Genomic DNA, 19,378 nt, shown 5'->3' on the forward strand with positions numbered 1-19,378 from the left:
TAGCTCGTTTAGAGACCCTTTTCATGATATGCTAATTTTTTGAGATAGGAATTTTGGGTTTTCATGAGCTGTATGCCAAAATCATCAGTATTAAAACAATAAAAGACCTGAAATATTTCAGTTGGTGTGCAATGAATCTAAAATATATGAAAGTTTAATTTTTATCATTACATTATGGAAAATAATGAACTTTATCACAATATAGTAATTTTTTGAGAAGGACTTGTATACTTCTGCGTCGTTGTCCGCGTTGACGCGCAATTACACATGCAGAGGGAGCATGTGAAACCCGAGGGAGGGGTTCTAGCAGACCAATCACAGCGCTTGCGTCCGCGTAGAATTGATGCGTTGTTACATTTTTGGAGAGGTGCACGTTCAGGGTACTCCGAAGGGTACGCGCGCTATACACAGCCTACGACGACGGCGTAAGTTCGACGCAGAAGTATAAATTGGGCTTAAAGGCACCAGCACCTCCACACCTAACAGATGCCAGGAGGTCACAAGACTTTGAGAAAATCAAACTCACAATTTACTTTGCAACAATCATTATACGCCACTTCTTTGTACCTTTAGCTATTTTGTTTAGCCTGGGAAAACACTGACAAACTTTCAGCAATTTTGAAATTTGCTCTGCGAGTCCGTCTGGCCAAGAGTCCATTCAAGCCCATTTCCAATTTTTCCAAGTCGAGGCACCAATCACAAACGTTGAGGCGGGCTTTACACAATGATGATAGCGCCCGATAGCGCAGCGACGTTGAAGCGTCATCTCCTTCATCGCTATGATTGGTTTAAGGTCTAATCAATTGCGTCCAGAGGCATTTGAGCGACATCTGTTGGTGACGCCCCTTTGGAAATGGGCTGTGAATGAATCTTCCCCAGACCCACTCTCAGTTACAACTGAGAAGGGTCTGGTGTCAACCAGGCTATATTTTGTTCCCTTTATTCTAAATAAAACATGTAAAAAAAGCTTTGAATGGGACTGAATGTTTCTCATTGGTTGTGCAGTTTCATGAATGTGCTATGCAAATAGGTGATAGACAAACAGTGTCAAAGTGACAAAAACTGTCATAGAATTCATTCAATTTATTCAATAAACACATCAAATTCACATTCAGTACTGTAGATTTATTCGAAACCTATGTGAATTTTTTTTGTATTTAAAGAAAAAAATATGATTACAAAATCCTCTACTCACATATTTTATGCTAAAGTTCAGCTCTCAATACAACATTTTGGTTACAACTATTTCTCTCTCCTTGAAGGCTTCCTGCCAGGATATTTTTATTTAATTCCTTTTAACAGATATTCTTCAGATGCAGCAGGGATGCATGTGAACTTCCTGCCAGGACATTTTTGTTTAATTCCTTTAACAGATTTTCTTCAGATGAACTAGGGATGCATGTGAACTAACGTTCATACATTTCCTTAAGGATTTTTATGCTCTCGCTGTATCTCAGCTGGTTCTTGCTGGAGGCCTCCTTCCACCTAAAACACATGAAACAAATGATAAAGAACATATGCATAATTTCATTTGTAAATACCCATCCCCCATAAAAGAAGTGGACATTATAACTTCTCATCATTCATTACTTTTGTCTAATTTTCTTCCAGCGTTTGATGTGACTGAAGATAAGAGGTGAGGTGCCTGCTGCAGTGTCTATGGACTGAAAAAGAGAAAGATATTGCAAATACCAAAAAATCACAAATGGATATGCCCACATGAAGCACACAATTTGGCAACATTGTAGTATTGCAAACTTTAAATAGGACCCTTATAGAAAGTCCTAATTTAGTTTTGGGGGTCTACAAGAACAGGTTTTCATGGGTGCATGTTGAAAAAAAACATTTCACATTGTTGCAGCACCTCTCTACTTAGTCTGTCAGTAATGCTCTGGGGTGCGTTTCCCAAAAGCATCGTTAGCAACCTATGGTCACAAGTTCCGTCGTTATCTGCTTAGTTCAAGACTCGGTGTTTCCCGAAAACATAGTTCCAACGGACATTCACAAACAGCATCGCAGACCTGTGGTTAGAAGCATAGTTTCTTGTTTGCATGACATGTGGACTCAATAAATACAATGCAATACAATCTGTATCTTTTATTTAGAATACATACAAATGTAATTTGCGTCTTTTAGTTTGTCAAGAGATTTAAAATGTCTTTTTTGAATAGTGCGCATGTGTGAACGTGCTCTACTACGTAAGGAGCCTATGATTGAATCTGGAAATAAAGCAAAATAACTGAGAAAAATGAGAATTAGTCCTCAGGTGCCATATCTGTAATTTATAGCAAAACATCTAGTGTTAATTCAATCTCAAACAGATTCATTAAAAGTTTACCACCAGCGTGACATCATTAACCAACTTGGTTAAACGACCAATTTGCGACAATACGATTTCGGGAAACAGTTGTGACTAGCTAGTTGATTTCTTCAACGATGCATCATACTATGGTAGTTTAGCAGCGAGAAACGTCGTTGTACGGGAAACATACCCCTGTTTAGTTCCTGTCTAAATGAACCCACTCCTTCCGAAAAGCACAGTGTGCTCTGATTGGTCTGCTGGACCAGTGTGTTTATGATTGGTCAACTGCTTCAAGTGGGTTTCGGAAATGTCACGCCCCTTACCATAACCACGAGTTTCACCACACTACTAACACAATTCAGGGCTCAACCGCATTATTTTGCGTATGCCTTGGGTGGGAATTATTTAATTGAGGAATCTCAAGACTACAATTGAGGTGTTACAGGAAGTTCAGAATATTGAGAATAACTCCCTTTGGAATGACTTTGTGCTTTATGCCTTTGCAGAATTTTTTCAAGCTCAAACAGCAACATTACACACTAAAGATACCTGGGGCCTCATTTATAAACGTTGCGTACGCACAAAAGAAGGCATACGCCGCTCTCTACGCAATAATTGGTATTTATAAAAAGCAAACTTGACGGTAAAATGTGCGGTCCTTCACGCAAGCTCTGACCCAGGCGTACGCACAAAAACGGGTGAAATGAGAAATGGCGACACCGTCGGCAGATGGAAGAAACACGTGAAAGTGTGTGAAACTGTAGACCGTTGTGTAAAATAAATGGCAATACTGCCTCTCATAAATAAAACGAAGCTTCACAAAGCAAGTCTTACAATTAACAGCCTACACGAACACCCGTTTAATCGATCTGCAACAGAAATGCAAATTAACACATAGGGCCTATTTGCAAAAAGAAAAGTCAAATATGTTCTGCAATAATATTGGCATGTTATACAATTCATCCTCATAAATAAGATGGTAAACAGAACGAAATAATGTACAAAACTGATATTCTCGCCAATGTGTCCGTCTGGCGGAGCAGATATAGATGCAATTAGATAGTCAGTCAGATAGATAGATAGATAATTAGGGAGATAGATAGATAAATAGATAGATAGATAGATAGATAGATAGATAGATAGATAGATAGATAGATAGATAGATAGATAGATAGATAGATAGATAGATAGATAGATAGATAGATAGATAGATAGATAGATAGATTATTTGTCCACTGGGGAAAGTTGTTTTAGTAAAAATGTCTTCATCAGCTACGGAATCATGGTATTCATGCATATGCCATTAGTTAGTTTTATTTTAGATAAAATAACGTATGACGTATGTCTCAAACATTCAGAAAACTGCTAGAAATTACATTTGCGCTGAACTATTTCCCATTTCCAAGTAGATTATAACCGCAATTTTAATCTATTAAAATTAAATGGATGCAATTAAAAGGATGGAAATAAAATGCCCCATCACGATGCGTAATGACGCACAATGGCTGATCTTGCGCTCTTAGAAGATGTGGAAAATGGAAGGATTCGGAGTGAACGCATCTTCAGACAGCAAGAAGACTTGCTGGCAAATGAGGCAAATGTCCGACCATTTCTTTTTTATTTCGGCCACAGTCCGATGTTGTGAGGCTACAGCATTTACGGCGTCTGCAACCATTTGCCACTCAAGTGCCTTTTTGACATTAGTAATGCCCACACTGTGCCCTCCAAACAACATTTTTCTCCTCTTTTCCACTTCGCCACGATAACTTCTAATTCACATTGAGTGAAGTTACGTTTTTTTGATTTCCTCTCTGTGTTCACCATGCTTTCGCAATCGATGAATATTAACTTGTGGGCGTTTCACGGACTATTTATGGGCAACTATGGGCGTGACATGAAGCCGTAAAAGCTGCGCTACATTTAGAATTGGTTGTGATTTATTAAGGGAAAAATGCGTAGGATGTGCGTGCGCACGGTTTTATAAATCCAAATATTTCTGTGCGTACGCACGTCCTATGTTTCATCCGTACGCCACTTCTGACGCAAATCCTACGCAAAGTTTTATAAATGTGGCCCCTGGGGTGGTGATGGCGCAGTGGATAAGACACATGCCTTTGGTGTGAGAGACCCGGGTTCGAATCCACTGTGAGACACCAATGTGTCCCTGAGCAAGACACTTAACCCCTAGTTGCTCCAGAGGCATGCGACCTCTGACATACATAGCAATTGTAAGTCGCTTTGGATAAAAGCGACTCAGGGTATATGCAGGAATCATAGAGATGAATTTACTACCTTTTTTACTACCTCCACAATATTTTTTACTACCAACACGACATCAAGCAGCAGCCCTTTTTTGGGGGGTGTGGGAGGGGTATGCAAAGCACCACTTACAACTTACTATAAGGTATAAGTGTGACACTGTCACACACATCATACATATTAGGTACACTAATGTTTAATTGTGATCATTAGAAAAAAGTAAATAAATGACAATAACAATACTTAGTGTCAAGTTGAGTTTCAGTTGTCCTCATCTTCACCCTAGCCCTGGAGTTATCCTAACCATAACGTTAGCCGGGCTGCAGCATTAATTTTGCGTGAAATGAAAATTTAAATATTTTCGATTAGGGATGCACCGATACCCCTTTTTGCAGAACGATACTGCTACCAATACTTTCATTTTTGGTACTGCATTTGTAATTTTTAAATGTATTAGTAGATAAACCAAAAGAATATAAATCATATTAGTTGGCTTAATTTGTTCATCAAATATATATTTCCTTCAGATATTGCTTAATTAATCCTGCTAAAAAGCATGCTTCTGTTTCTGTCATATATGATCTATCATTTAATAGCACAGCACATATTTAGAGCAGCTCCAGCAGGGCTCAATGCTGAGGATTGGGTCGGTGGTACAAATGTTTAGACACCAGTGAAATTCCAATTATTTAATCACAATTTTGATACTACAACAAAAAACTACCAGCCAAATTAATGTGAATTTAAAACATTATTAAAAGTAAGCAGTCAGTAACAAAATAAGAACAAATAATCGAATTACAAATAGGACAAATAAATACAATAGAACAAAGAAAAGCTACAAATGAAATAAAGTGTTTTTAAAGTTTTTCGGGTAGATCCGTAAATACATTTGAATAAAGTAATCAAATGTGAAAAAAATGCATATTCATTACTGTATAAATTAAATATAGATGGATATTTTTGTAAAGTTGAAAAGGGTAGAGTAGACTATTTAGTCAAGAGCAGTGAGTAATTTGTTTGTCCTTTGTTTGATTAACATGAAAACACAGTAGCAGGTTTATTAAAGTGCTGCCCCTTTAAGACCGAACGCACGGAGTCGGACCCCATTTGAACATGGCTACATTCACTTGAGATATAACTGACTTTGTTTACTAGGATACCCATCAAGACGGGCGTTTTTACATAATTTTGTGTGAATTCGTCCGTACAAGTGCAAGACGTGAAAGACTATTTAATTCAGTATTCGCACGCTGAGGCGCTGGTTTGCAGAGCGCCCGCTTTGGATGTTTGCGTTCATGGAACTTCTTGACCTGCAAACGTCCTGTAATAATGTAGGGAACCACTCGTTATACATAAATCAGGTACCAGGTCATGTTTTACTTTACTTGCATATACGATTTAGTTTTCATCCAAATAACACGTGCTGAGTGAACAATCAGGAGCATAAGTTATACAGAAGTGCGCGTGCTCTCTCTCTCTCTCGTCAGTTAACGTTAATAATAAGCTAGATGACTCGTTCTAATTTTCTTTGTCATTGACATCCGACTGAACTACAAACTGTCCACTGATGTCTGTTTGAAGGGATGTGCTCGACCAGCTCGCGCGTCTGTGCCGCTACGCGCTCAATCCAGTGCTCGCGCACCACAGCTAAATTATGCGTTACTATATTGCGTTTAATATTCCACTTATAAGACACATTTTACTTCATAGACAGCCTTATTTTTTATCCCCATTCTACCTTCTGTTATTATCCCCATTCTACCTTCTGTTATTATCCCCATTCTACCTTCTGTTATTATCCCCATTCTACCTTCTGTTATGAGTGTGTCTTTGTCTGGACACACACACACTTTGTTGGCTACACACGCTGCCTGGTAGGCCTGGTTGTTGGTATCGGAGCATTTTTACAAGTATGAGTACATGAGCCAATTTCACACTGTAAGTTTGGTAGAAAATAGAAGCAAGTGGCAAGTGGCTAATATCAACTGAGGTAAAAAGGCGGTAAATGATGTTGGCGTCGCTGATAGGCTATCAACCACGGAAGGAACTCACACCGTATACTTCTACGTCATTGCTATCAACTCCGACTCACTCAGGTCCAGTTAGCACCGTATATATTTTTAAACTATGCTTGATGAAGACACAAATAATGCAAAAAAATGTTAACTCATATTGAGGTGGTGATGAAAAATTTACTACCAAGTCAAATTGCGTTTGTTACCTTTTACTACCTTTCAAGGGCCTTAATTTTGGTCGATTCTTTTTACTACCTTTTACTACCGCGCGGACACCCTATTATTTACTAATACTATTTAAATACCTAAAAATGTAAAAGCATAATAGGTCCTCTTTAAACGATGACAAGACCAATCAATTCAGTATGCAAACAGGTTTACTTATCACATTCCTAACAAAGATTGGTAAAGGGTTAATCAGAAGTGTTTGATGGCAACTTTATCTTCTGTCATTTAACAGTTCTTGTCAAAAGGATTGTTTGAATGCAGATCCACAACGAAAAGATAAGCTGTGCGCCATGTACGGCACAACAGTTGCTATAGCCCACCTGGCTCTCTGCTGGTTTCTCTACAGGTGGAATTCTGAGATTAACAGGTTCACCCGCTGAACCTACTGGACAGGAAACAGGCGGAGGAAGCCTGTACACGTTCTGTCCTTTGCCATTCAGCATGTCAGTCATCTGAAAAAATAAGAATCAGAGAGCAGTTTCCCTCAATTGTGATGCTTGTTGTGGCATAAAGTACTCTATTTTTCAAAGAAGTGAAGCCAAGGACAATCCTTAGTGGTGAAAGGAAGCCAGGGAAATTCAATGGGAAAAGATGAATTTATTTCTCCCACTGGGTAATTGAATTCACAAGGGAATGTGAAGCCAGATGTTGCAGGATTATTAATAACAGCAAGCTCTGAACTCTGAACAACTAAAAAGGTAACTGAAGAGTTATCTAAGGTATCTAAGGTACACTGCAGTGGGCCAAGACATGTACTTCAATTAGAGACAAGGACAAACTTCATTAGAGAAGAACGAGGTGAAGGTCAAGTTAAATACAACTCAAGCAGTCTGACAGGATTTACAAATATATTGATTTTGTAAAATCAATTATAAATGCTTTTACAGGGATGCCCTTGCAAAGGAAGTCTAGTGCAACAATAACCCTAATAAACACTAAAATAACCATATGTAAGGGACGGGTGCTTGATAACTATCTGTTTACATCAGGGTCCTTTACTTGACTTTACCGAGTCATTAGACTCTATGAGAATTTAAAAAAATAGTTTTTATAGAGATCCCTCTCACAGTTTCTAGTCAAATAAATACTGTTTAACTAAAATATGTATCTTGACTGGAGACATTTTAATGACTAATCTAGGTCTCGACATTACATTTTTGGAAATGTCCTGTTTCTTGGATCGTGGGAACATTTTTCCAAGGAACTTCATTGCCAGATTTATATAAACAAATGTTCATCCACCAAGAAAAACAGTCCCACTCCAAAAAAATTATTTAGACAAACATTTTAAACCTACACTTTTTTTAGTACATAATTGATGTAAGTGCTCTAATAAAAATATGAAAGCAATAAAAATATGAAAACTAACTTCACATTTCACGATTTCCCCAGTAATTACATTAATGTAAGCATGATTTTGTATTCAGTGGCAAATAGCAATGTCAGAGAGAGTTTAGCTTGTATTTAACTTGTTATATGCCCATCTTCAAAGTACACTGTACAGTCATAGACCAAAATACAGACGGTGTTATTTTGAGTAGTTCAATGATCTGAAAAGGATGTGTATTTAAAATAATTGCAAAGTGAATGCTGGGTGTGACCTCCTCCTCCCCGGAGCTGTGAGGGGGGCTGGGCGCAGTTTTCTCTCGCATAGAGGGGTTGTTTCTCATCCATGCCCGACAAATGGGATACAGCGGCGTGGTAGTGCTGAACTGAGCCAAGTCCACACTGCGGTCAAATAACTTGATAATATACGCATCTGATGGAGAATATGAGATGTGGAGCACATAAGAAAACAGGAAATGGGTCTTATGAAATGAAGATTAATAAAAAACAATATTTTACCAAATTCCATTTAATTCTCTAAAACTTGACTTGAGATTAAAAAAAAATCCCTCAAGCCACCATAGAACGTTCTCTGATATGAAAACCCAAACATCCTTCTCAGAAATGATAACATGTTATTTATCTGAAAGATGCAAAGTTAACTATATACATTTATATCATTAATTTCAAATTGACCTGAATTCATCCTATTTCATCATTTGCTCTTTCCCTTATTTTGTTACTTTGACTAAATATACATACACACAATTATAAAATAAAGATAAGTGAGCAGCTGCCTGCAACAACAGCTAGTAGATAAGGTAAAATTACTTGCCAATGTGAAAACAAAATACCCTGGTTTGTCTGTTGCTGAGTGTTAATTTCCCAAAATGAGAGCAGAAAAAAAAGCGTAGAGGCTTTTGTGATCTAGCAATTACTTTGTTTGTGCTGGTTGGTTTCTGCCAGACCATCATCCATCTCTTTACGCTTCTTCCTTCTGTGTTGTGGGAATCGTGATGATGGTCTGCAAATGAAAAAAGAGGCTCTTACAGGAAACTCTACCAAACCATTAAGGAATGAATACGGTTTTGTAAGTATTACTATTGTAAGTGTTTACAAAGCACCCTCAAATGCTGAAGAGCTTTAAGTGGTTCACACGCAGCTGGAAGTAAGGCTAGGCGACATATATTGATTGATATATTGCAATGATTTTGCTGCGGATATAAAATTAAAGGGTTTGTTCAAACTAAAATGAAAAATTGTCATCAATTTGTAGTTCCAAACCCATAAGACTTTCGTTCATCTTCAAAACACTAATGAAGATATTTTAATGAAATCTGAGAGATTTTTGTCCCGCCACTATCATTCTACACAACTACCATTTTGTATCACATTATGAAATAAATCCACAATTATTGGCACCCTTTTATTAAATACTTTTTGCAATCTCCTTTTGACAAGATAACAGCTCTGAGTTTTCTCCTATAATGCCTGATGAGTTTGGAGAACACCTGACAAGAGATCAGAGACCATTCCTCCATACAGAATCTCTCCAGATCCTGCAGATTCCCAGATCCATGTTGGTGCTTCTCTTCAGTTCACTCAACTCTCCAGTCAGGGAACTGGGACGGTCATGGCAGAAGCTTCATTTGGTGCTCCGTAACAAATTTGTGTGTTGATTTTGATGTTTGTTTTGGATCGTTGTCCTGATGGAAGATTCAACCACGGGCCATTATAAGATTTCTAGCAGAAGGCGTCAGGTTTTGATTTTTTAAGATAAAACATTTATTTTATAATGTGATAAGTGAAAGGTTAGATTTTTGGCAGTTTTTTGAATGAAAGATCAAAAGGATAAACGATGCAGATTCATTTTTTACAGCCAGTTTTGATATTTAAATATTTCATATTTACCAGGGGTGCCATTAATTCTGAGCATGACTGTACGTAAATAAAAGCCTAAATTAAATCTGTTCAACACGTAAAGTGATGATGTCTTTTCAGAAAATTTGGAATAAACCGCTTAATTCATATGGACTAGTTTTTCGATCTCTTTATGATTCACTTTTTGAAGCGTGAAAGTAGTAGTTGCGTAGACTGTCAATGGAGGGACAGAAATCGCTCAGATTTCATTAAAAATAACTTTCATTTGTGTTTCAAAGATGAACGAAAGTCTTACGGGTTTAGAACGACATGAGGGTGAGTAAAAGACGACAATTTAATTAATTTTCATATGGACTGTATTGTATTGCTATACATTGTTATATTGGTGCACAGAAAAAGGGGCTACAGAGGCTGTTTGGTCAAAATACCCATTACTCTGATTAAAAAGAGAACATTTCAGAGCAAATTCAAAAATATTCAGATACATTGAGAAACATTTTTTAACCATAAAATAATAGCCAGAAGATTTTACTTGCCTTTTCCCTGCAGAAGAAGGTGACAAATCCCTGCAAAAAAAAAAAAAATACAAAAATAAAATGTGCATTGCTAATGACTGTTAAATTAATCTTAACCATTTAAATATTTCTAGCTGGGAGAAGACCGTGTTTATAGAAGTAACATAAACATCCTGTATGTGCATACTTGCTCAAAGAGTCTGCCACCATTTTCCCAGAATCCTCTTCATTTTGCTCTCTATGCAGGAAAAGGAAGGAAAAAGCACAGCAGATTATACAGATGTCAATTTCGCCAAAACAACTCCTCCTTAATTTCTGAAAGCCATTTATTGCCAATATTTTTACTCAGACACAATTTTATTTTCCTGAATCATTTATCTGAATACTTTGCAAGGTTCTCAGGGAACAAATTAAAGCATTAGTGCTGATGACCACTAATGTGATTTTCCTTAAAAAACTAATACAAGCTAAGAGATTTTTTCCAGAACATAATTATAGCAGTAAATGATCTCAGACTATAAGGATGGTAATTATTCTAACATCTGAAATACAAATGGATTCTAACAAAGAAATTAATCAATAGTATACTAAGTACTTTTTGAGCTCAGTCACAGTGGAAAAACATAACCTTTGAAACACCGTAAATGGTAATTACAGGTCCTTCTCAAAAAATTTGCATATTGTGATAAAGTTCATTATTTTCCATAATGTAATGATAAAAATTAAACTTTAATATATTTTAGATTCATTGCACACCAACTGAAATATTTCAGGTCTTTTATTGTTTTAATACTGATGATTTTGGCATACAGCTCATGAAAACACCAAAATCTCAAAAAATTTGCATATCATGAAAAGGGTCTCTAAACGAGCTATTAACCTAATCATCTGAATCAACTAATTAACTCCAAACACCTGCAAAAGATTCCTGAGGCTTTTAAAAACTCCCAGCTTGTTTCATTACTCAAAACCGCAATCATGGGTAAGACTGCTGACCTGACTGCTGTCCAGAAGGCCATCATTGACACCCTCAAGCAAGAGGGTAAGACAGAAAGAAATTTCTGAACAAATAGGCTGTTCCCAGAGCGCTGTATCAAGGCACCTCAGTGGGAAGTCTGTGAGAAGGAAAAAGTGTGGCAAAAAACGCTACACAGCGAGAAGAGGTGACCGGACCCTGAGGAAGATTGTGGAGAAGGACCGATTCCAGACCTTGGGGGACCTGCGGAAGCAGTGGACTGAGTCTGGAGTAGAAACATCCAGAGCCACCGTGCACAGGCGTGTGCAGGAAATGGGCTACAGGTGCCGCATTCCCCAGGTCAAGCCACTTTTGAACCAGAAACAGCGGCAGAAGCGCCTGACCTGGGCTACAGAGAAACAGCACTGGACTGTTGCTCAGTGGTCCAAAGTACTTTTTTCGGATGAAAGCAAATTTTGCATGTCATTCGGAAATCAAGGTGCCAGAGTCTGGAGGAAGACTGGGGAGAAGGAAATGCCAAAATGCCTGAAGTCCAGTGTCAAATACCCACAGTCAGTGATGGTCTGGGGTGCCATGTCAAGTGCTGGTGTTGGTCCACTGTGTTTTATCAAGGGCAGGGTCAATGCAGCTAGCTATCAGGAGATTTTGGAGCACTTCATGCTTCCATCTGCTGAAAAGCTTTATGGAGATGAGGATTTCATTTTTCAGCACGACCTGGCACCTGCTCACAGTGCCAAAACCACTGGTAAATGGTTTACAGGGAACTACACTAACCTTTTCCACTGGTGGCACTTGCACTACTAACTTTTTCAGTTACTAGCGCAAAATATGATTTGGTCGCACAAATTATTTATAGTAAGCCGCTCTGGATAATAATGAACAATAATGAAACTGTATTGCATACAGATGTGCTTTTTATTTTACTTGCCATGTTTTAAACCACATGCCGCCTTGTTTTTGTTTTCTTTAACATTGGTTGGGATAGATTTACTGCAATAGAAAATACTGTACACAATAAAGAGCAAAATGGATTTCAACATGCTATGGTTTGCACAGATGGGCAGACTCGTGAACTCGTAAGTAGTGATGCACCGATGTGTAAATTGCGGCCGATACCGATAACCGATATTAATATTGCTGTTATGGTCGATATCTCTGTATAGAAAACAAATTTACTGATAATCAAATAAAGAGATATTTTTAAAAACACTTTTCTTTTCTTTTTTTTACTTTAGAAATGACTGATATTGGGCACCTTTACCTGTGTGCAAAATATGTCACACATAGGACACGCATGCATTATATTGCATTGCATATAATGTGTGCTGGTCAACGTGTCTAAAATTAAGAAACCCCTAGAAAAGAGTAAAAAAAAATGCTGAAAAAAAAAGTGTTGTATTTATTATTCCAATATCCAGGGAAAACAGCTTCTATTTGTGACGTGCTGTCTTTGCGTTTGAACATTGCACATTTTAAACAGGACACGCATTAGCTGAATAAATGTTAGCCAATACAAACATATTTATAGAAAACAGTTGACAATGAATAGAAAGAAGTCCAATAATAGCATAACAAATCACTTATTATAAAAAATAATATCAAGTATAAGTTAAATGAATCCGACATAGGCCTATAATGAGGGCTTTGTTAGCAGTAAAACGGCCGTCATTTAACGAATTTTAAAAACACGGATGGATAATACAAAATGCTTTCTGACATTTTGAAAGAAAAAAAACAAGCAAGAACAAAATTTAAACTATAGCCAATTTTCATTTTACAATTATCTTCTCTCTCTCTGTGTGCGCGCGTCCGTGTTTCTGAGAGAGAGAGCTCGCGCAGCACTGATACAATGGTACGTTTTAATCTAAGTAACGGTCGCGGGGCTGAAGCCAACTTGATGTGTTGAATGCTCAGAGCACGTTATAAAACGTATTCTTAAAATACACATTTCTGTTTTAATAAATGCTCATAGTAAAGCATAGCATATTGCCTAAAAACATAGGTACAAAAATAATCAGTGATACATTTGCGACCCATTAAAAATTAGGGTCGCAATGGCATTTCAAAAGGTCGCATATGCGACCATTTTGGTCGCAGTGTAGTTCCCTGTTTACTGACCATGGTATTACTGTGCTCAACTGGCCTGCCAACTCTCCTGACCTGAACCCCATAGAGAATCTGTGGGATATTGTGAAGAGAAAGTTGAGAGACGCAAGACCCAACACTCTGGATGAGCTTAAGGCCGCTATCGAAGCATCCTGGGCCTCCATAACACCTCAGCAGTGCCACAGGCTGATTGCCTCCATGCCACGCCGCATTGAAGCAGTCATTTCTGCAAAAGGATTCCCGACCAAGTATTGAGTGCATAACTGAACATAATTATTTGAAGGTTGACTTTTTTGTATTAAAAACACTTCTTTTATTGGTCGGATGAAATATGCAAATTTTTTGAGATAGGAATTTTGGGTTTTCATGAGCTGTATGCCAAAATCATCAGTATTAAAACAATAAGAGACCTGAAATATTTTTGTTGGTGTGCAATGAATCTAAAATATATGAAAGTTTAATTTTTATCATTACATTATGGAAAATAATGAACTTTATCACAATATGCTTTTGAGAAGGACCTGTATGTTCAGATAATCCAGAATCCCTAAATCACTTCCAGTCACATTTAGCATATTAGAGTTGGGCGTTTACATTTTACGACGACATAATCAAGAAGCTGAGATTTACTCTATAGCATACACGGATGAGTTAAAACATTATGACCAGTCCCAAGAGATGCAAATATCATTGTTTATCTCCTAACAAGGCCACATATTAAGGCCTGGGTAGTTTAAATGATAAGCAAACAAACACGTTGGATGCAGGAGAAATGGGCAGGAATAAAGATCTGAGTGACTTTGACATGGGCCAAATTGTTATGGCAGACAGGGTCAGAGTATCTCTGAAACGGCAAGACTTGTGGATTGCTCTCGAACAGCAGTGGGGAGAATTTGCAAACAGTGTCCGAGGAGAGAAAAACTGACGACAGGGTGTTGGGTGCCCAAGGCTCATTGATGCACGAGGGTAATGAAGGCTATCCTGTCTGGTCCCAGCCAACCCTCTACAGACACAATGAAGCTTGAGTTGCCATTAGCTAGTACATTTTTTATTTTACTCCCCAGACTTTTCACATGAATTACATGAACCAATCAGAGTGCCTATGATGACCCCTGTCAACCATGGAAAGCACCTACAATGGGCATTTGAGCATAGGAACTGGACCTTGGAGCACTGAAAGGTCACCTTGACCGATGAATCCTGTTTTCTTACATCACGTTGACGGCCGTATATGTGTGCCCTTCACCTGGGGAAGTGATGCACCGATGATGACAAGGAGTGGGGAGTGTAACGCTCTGGGCAACGTTCTGCTGGGAAACCCTGTGTCTGGTCATTCATGTGGACTTATTTAAACATTGTTGCAAAGCATGCAGGTACATCCCTTCATGACAATAGTGTTCCCTGGTGGAAGTGGCCTCTTTCAGCAGGATAATGCACCCTTTCACACTGCACACATTGTTCAGGAATGGTTTGAGAAACATGATGAAGAGTTCAAGGTGTTACCCTGGCCTCCAAATTCCCCAGATCTCAATCCAAATGAGCATCTGTACTGTGCTGGACCAACAAGTTCGATCCACAGCAGCTCCCACCTTGCAACCTACAGGACTTGAATGATCTGCTGCTGATGTCTTGGTGCCAGATACCACAGAACGCCTTCAGGGCTTTTGTAGAGTCCATGCCTCGGCGGGTCAGCGCTGTTTTGCCAGCACACGGAGGACCAACAGCATATTAGGCAGGTATATATCATAATGTTTTACTTTTGGCTCATAGGTATATCGCTTTATGTGAGTATACTATATGTATGCAGGTAAAGTTGTATATACTTATATACAATTTTATATAGAATTGTACAATAATATAGTTCATATTTTGCAACAATATGTTTAAGTAAAACACTGTGATGAATGATGCATAAACACTTATTGAATATAAAATTCTAGGCAATTACGATAGTCTCTGATACTGTAGATCATACATCAATCATGTTCTGAACGGCTGTATTTTAGATCTTGCAGAACTTAACAGACAAATTACTATACAGTACAATATTAATAAATTAATATTAATATTATTAATATCAGGATAAGTCACCACTCTTATGCATTCAAAGGGGTATACCACAGGGCTCTATGCTGGGACCTTTGATGTTTAGTCTTTTTATAAATGACTTGCCACAAATCTGTCCGGATGTAAACTGCCAACTTTATGCAGATGATGCTGTTTTTTATGCTGTTTTTTAAGTCACCCGAACAGTCAGCGGAGGTTCTGACCACTTGTATGGTGGAGGTCAGTAAATGGCTCATTCAAAATCAGTTGGTACTAAATTCAACTAAAACTATAGCAATGTGTTTTTCTATTAAAAGTCAAGATGTGGAACAAAATTTTCAAATTAATTTGCAAGATACAACTATAAAATTGGTAACAGATTTTAAATACCTTGGATTGGTCCTTGACCCTCAATTAAAATTTGATAAACATCTCAAGACAATCTCAAAAACTATACAAAGTAACCTAAACTGTTTTAAACTAATTAGACAATATATTCCAAAGCAGGCCGCCCTCCTGTACATGCATGCTATGATATTCACTCATACTGCATGACAGTATGGGCACAGGCCACGCTCGCAACAACTAAGCATATTAGGTTATTATATAATCAAACTATAAAGATTATGGATAAGAAGCCAATATGCTACCATCACTGCAATGATTCTCCTGAAGTATAGTTTGTTAAGCTTTAGTGATTTATGTTTTCTCAAACTAACTTTCAAATGTCTCAATAATATAGCACCTGAGCCACTTAGTTCATTTGTGCAGAGACAAAGCATCAATAGAGTCACCAGAGGCTCTATCAATAACAACTGTATAGTTCCGTACCGTAAGACTTAATTTGGTCAGTATACTTTTTCATATAAAAGTGCAGAATTGTGGAATGCATTACCCACTGAATTTAAAACCATGACTGAGCTTAAACTGTTTACTTCTTGAGTTAAGTCTTGGATGAAATCGAAACAGGAATGTACCCATTTGTAGATAACTTGTTTGTGTATGTAAGTGATTTATTTGGTGTGTTTATAGGGATGTTTTTAAGATGAAATAGCAAATGTTGTAGTGTAAAGGCCCAACCATGGACTGGAGTTGAAAATTAGCAATAGCTATAAACTCTTTTTGCATAGCATCGGTTACAGACTTGTCTTGTACTATGTTTAATTGCAATTAGGGCTGCAACTAACAATTATTTTGATAATCGATTAATCGGACGATTATTTTTTCGATTAATCGATTAATCGGATAGAAATTAAATTAGATTTTTTTTTATTATAACTAAATAAAACCGTAAATCAGGGTATTTATGTGTAAAAGTGTACTTTAAAAAGTGCAAAAGCCACACATTGAGTTTTACTAATATCAATATTTGCATTGTTTTTAATGATAATTGCTGATGGCAAGTTGACAAACATGATTATTGTTAAAAAAATTATATCCAACATATTATGTTTTAACACAATTTTTGTTAAAACAAATTTACACAGACATGTTGTTCAGATGTGAATATCTGAACTAAAAACAAACTAAAAACATCTAAAATATATAATTCATTTAATTTTTATTTAAAATTAATTATATATAAGGAGTATAAGGATAAAGAATATAATATATATTATATATAATATATAAAAGAATAATATAAGGATAAATTGATTAAATAAATATAGAAAGACTGAAAACAATTGTGTGAACGTAGAGCCGCAGTAGATCGCGTTTGAAAAACAATTAAAAGTTAGTAGACAAATGCTATAAAAAGAGAACGGAATGGAGGTAACGTTACCCAGCAAGCTAACAGGCTTGAGTAAAGGACAGGAGAAATTATGCATTAGTGCACAAGCATTCGCTGAAAACCACTGAGTACAGTGACTAAAAAACAATATTTTACTGCTGCTGTTATTAACTGCCTTTATATTTAGTGCTTCGCTTTGTAAAGACCGTTTTAATTTAACCTATTTCTGCGGTAGCGCTATTTTAATCCATCACTTACGTTGCGAGCGAACTGCGAACAACCTGATGCTCGAGACAAAATACAGACATCCCAAGATCCCGGAAGTCCCGGGAGTCTCCCGCATATTGATTGCGGCTCCCTGATGCCCGCGAATTAGTTCAAACTCCCGAAATCTAGAGCGCGCAAGCAAGAGCGCGCATGCGAGACAGAAGAGACTGCTCCAAACCGTGTAGCGCGCGCGCTCGGCAGAGCGCCTGAGGGAGAGAGACCTTGCGTGTGTGTGCGTACCAGTAAACGCTCCCCGTGACGTAAGCAGACCAACTAATCGATAATGACATTCGTTGACAACGATTTTCATAATCGATTATAATCGATTTTATCGATTAGTTGTTGCAGCCCTAATTGCAATGTCCATGTCAAATAACTGAATAAATAAAAAAATATTTATGTTGCACTCGGTTAGTGGTTAAGACACAGGTGCTGTTAAAGGAAGTGCAGTTCAGCACAGTCAGAACAAACTTTACAGCTGTGCCATTGCTCAAACACAATGCAATCACTAATGTCAAATAACAACAAAAGGACACAACAGATTTCTGTGGGAGTACATTGTGTGATTATGCTATTAAGTATATATTACTAGACATTCTGGATAACTGACAGTTTTCAAAAGTGGACTCATCACTAATGATCTTTTATTGCCTAAGGTCCATTTGCAGCTTCGTTGTTACAGCCGGAAGCTTTCAATGCTCAATGCACATTAATGCACTAACCTCTCACTGTCACTCCTCTCAACCAGACCTTGCAATACTGCATCTAGGCGGTTTCGAGCCCCAGCATCTGCAAAAGAACCATTTTACCACATAAATGAAATCATTTTTTTTTCAGAGACACACCACGTACTGAAACAGATGTGTGACAAGAAACTCTTGTTTGAAACCTCACCTGTTTTTTCAGTCTTGATTTTAGAGTGAAGCATTGTGACAGAGTGATCCTCACACAACAGGGATTCTTTACCTGTAATATCAATCAGATGATGATTTAGTGATTTGGTACTTACTTATGACTAATATAATTGAAATGGATTAAATTAAATTACAATGAAATTAATATAGAATTAAGTGGATGTGCTGCAATTTGATATGCCAATTTTGAGGGCATATTACAAATATGAGGCATGATCTAACGTTATATATAAAAATGTCCCAAACATTTGGGCATTTTTGGCACTTTTTGGCACTTTAGGGCCCCAAGCCCTAGTTAATTTCAGACCCTTCTTTTTTCCATCTGCAATTATTTCAATTAGGCCTATTATTTCAATAATTTTAAACAATTATATTTGTATGTATGTATATGCATTTATATTTATTTATATATCTCAACCAGACCTTGCAAATACTGCATCTAGGCAGTATTGTAACGTTAAGTTACAATGATATAAACAGCTGTCGTTAGCTAGCTAGAAAACCACTTAAATCCATGATTAACGGCATTTAAACTATTCTCCGACTTCACAAATGCCTTAACAAAAACATAATACAGGAAATAATATAACTTGGGAAGGTAGAAATATATTATAAACACCAAACAATACGTTATTCACCTTTCAATTCTTAGCAGAGAGACTGACGACGAAACGCTTCTGTCACAATCCGACTTTCCTCTTCCGCGCGCAATGAGATTCCCGGCACATCATTGGCTGCAACGGACGAGAGTGCATCGCTCTTATTGGTTCAAATGGCTGTCGATCACAAAATACTAAACGTGATTGGT

General features: G+C 37.4%; 1 protein-coding gene across 1 annotated transcript; it reads right to left on the bottom strand.

Moving 5' to 3' along the window:
* Positions 1-1,063: 1,063 nt before the first annotated feature.
* Positions 1,064-19,344, bottom strand: lin37 (lin-37 DREAM MuvB core complex component). The gene is made up of 10 exons (XM_077207859.1): positions 19,209-19,344; positions 18,551-18,622; positions 18,379-18,445; positions 10,717-10,767; positions 10,551-10,580; positions 9,072-9,157; positions 8,409-8,566; positions 7,128-7,259; positions 1,591-1,664; positions 1,064-1,485 (listed from the first exon to the last, which is right to left on the bottom strand). Exons 2-10 carry the CDS (start codon positions 18,582-18,584, stop codon positions 1,407-1,409), a joined length of 711 nt encoding a protein of 236 aa, XP_077063974.1. The 5' UTR covers positions 18,585-18,622; positions 19,209-19,344; the 3' UTR covers positions 1,064-1,406.
* Positions 19,345-19,378: the final 34 nt, after the last annotated feature.

Source organism: Siphateles boraxobius, unplaced genomic scaffold, assembly GCF_051911475.1.
Source record: "Siphateles boraxobius isolate OS27281-9 unplaced genomic scaffold, OSU_SipBor_1 6, whole genome shotgun sequence".
NCBI classification, from domain to species: domain Eukaryota; kingdom Metazoa; phylum Chordata; class Actinopteri; order Cypriniformes; family Leuciscidae; genus Siphateles; species Siphateles boraxobius.

Excerpts from the sequence above, each read along its gene's own strand:
- lin37 (XM_077207859.1), bottom strand. The coding sequence starts at position 18,584 with ATGCTTCACTCTAAAATCAAGACTGAAAAAACAG. Across the intron at positions 18,446-18,550 it reads AATCAAGACTGAAAAAACAG|ATGCTGGGGCTCGAAACCGC; the intron begins GTGAGGTTTCAA and ends GTTCTTTTGCAG. Across the intron at positions 8,567-9,071 it reads AACCAACCAGCACAAACAAA|ATGCGTATATTATCAAGTTA; the intron begins GTAATTGCTAGA and ends ATTCTCCATCAG.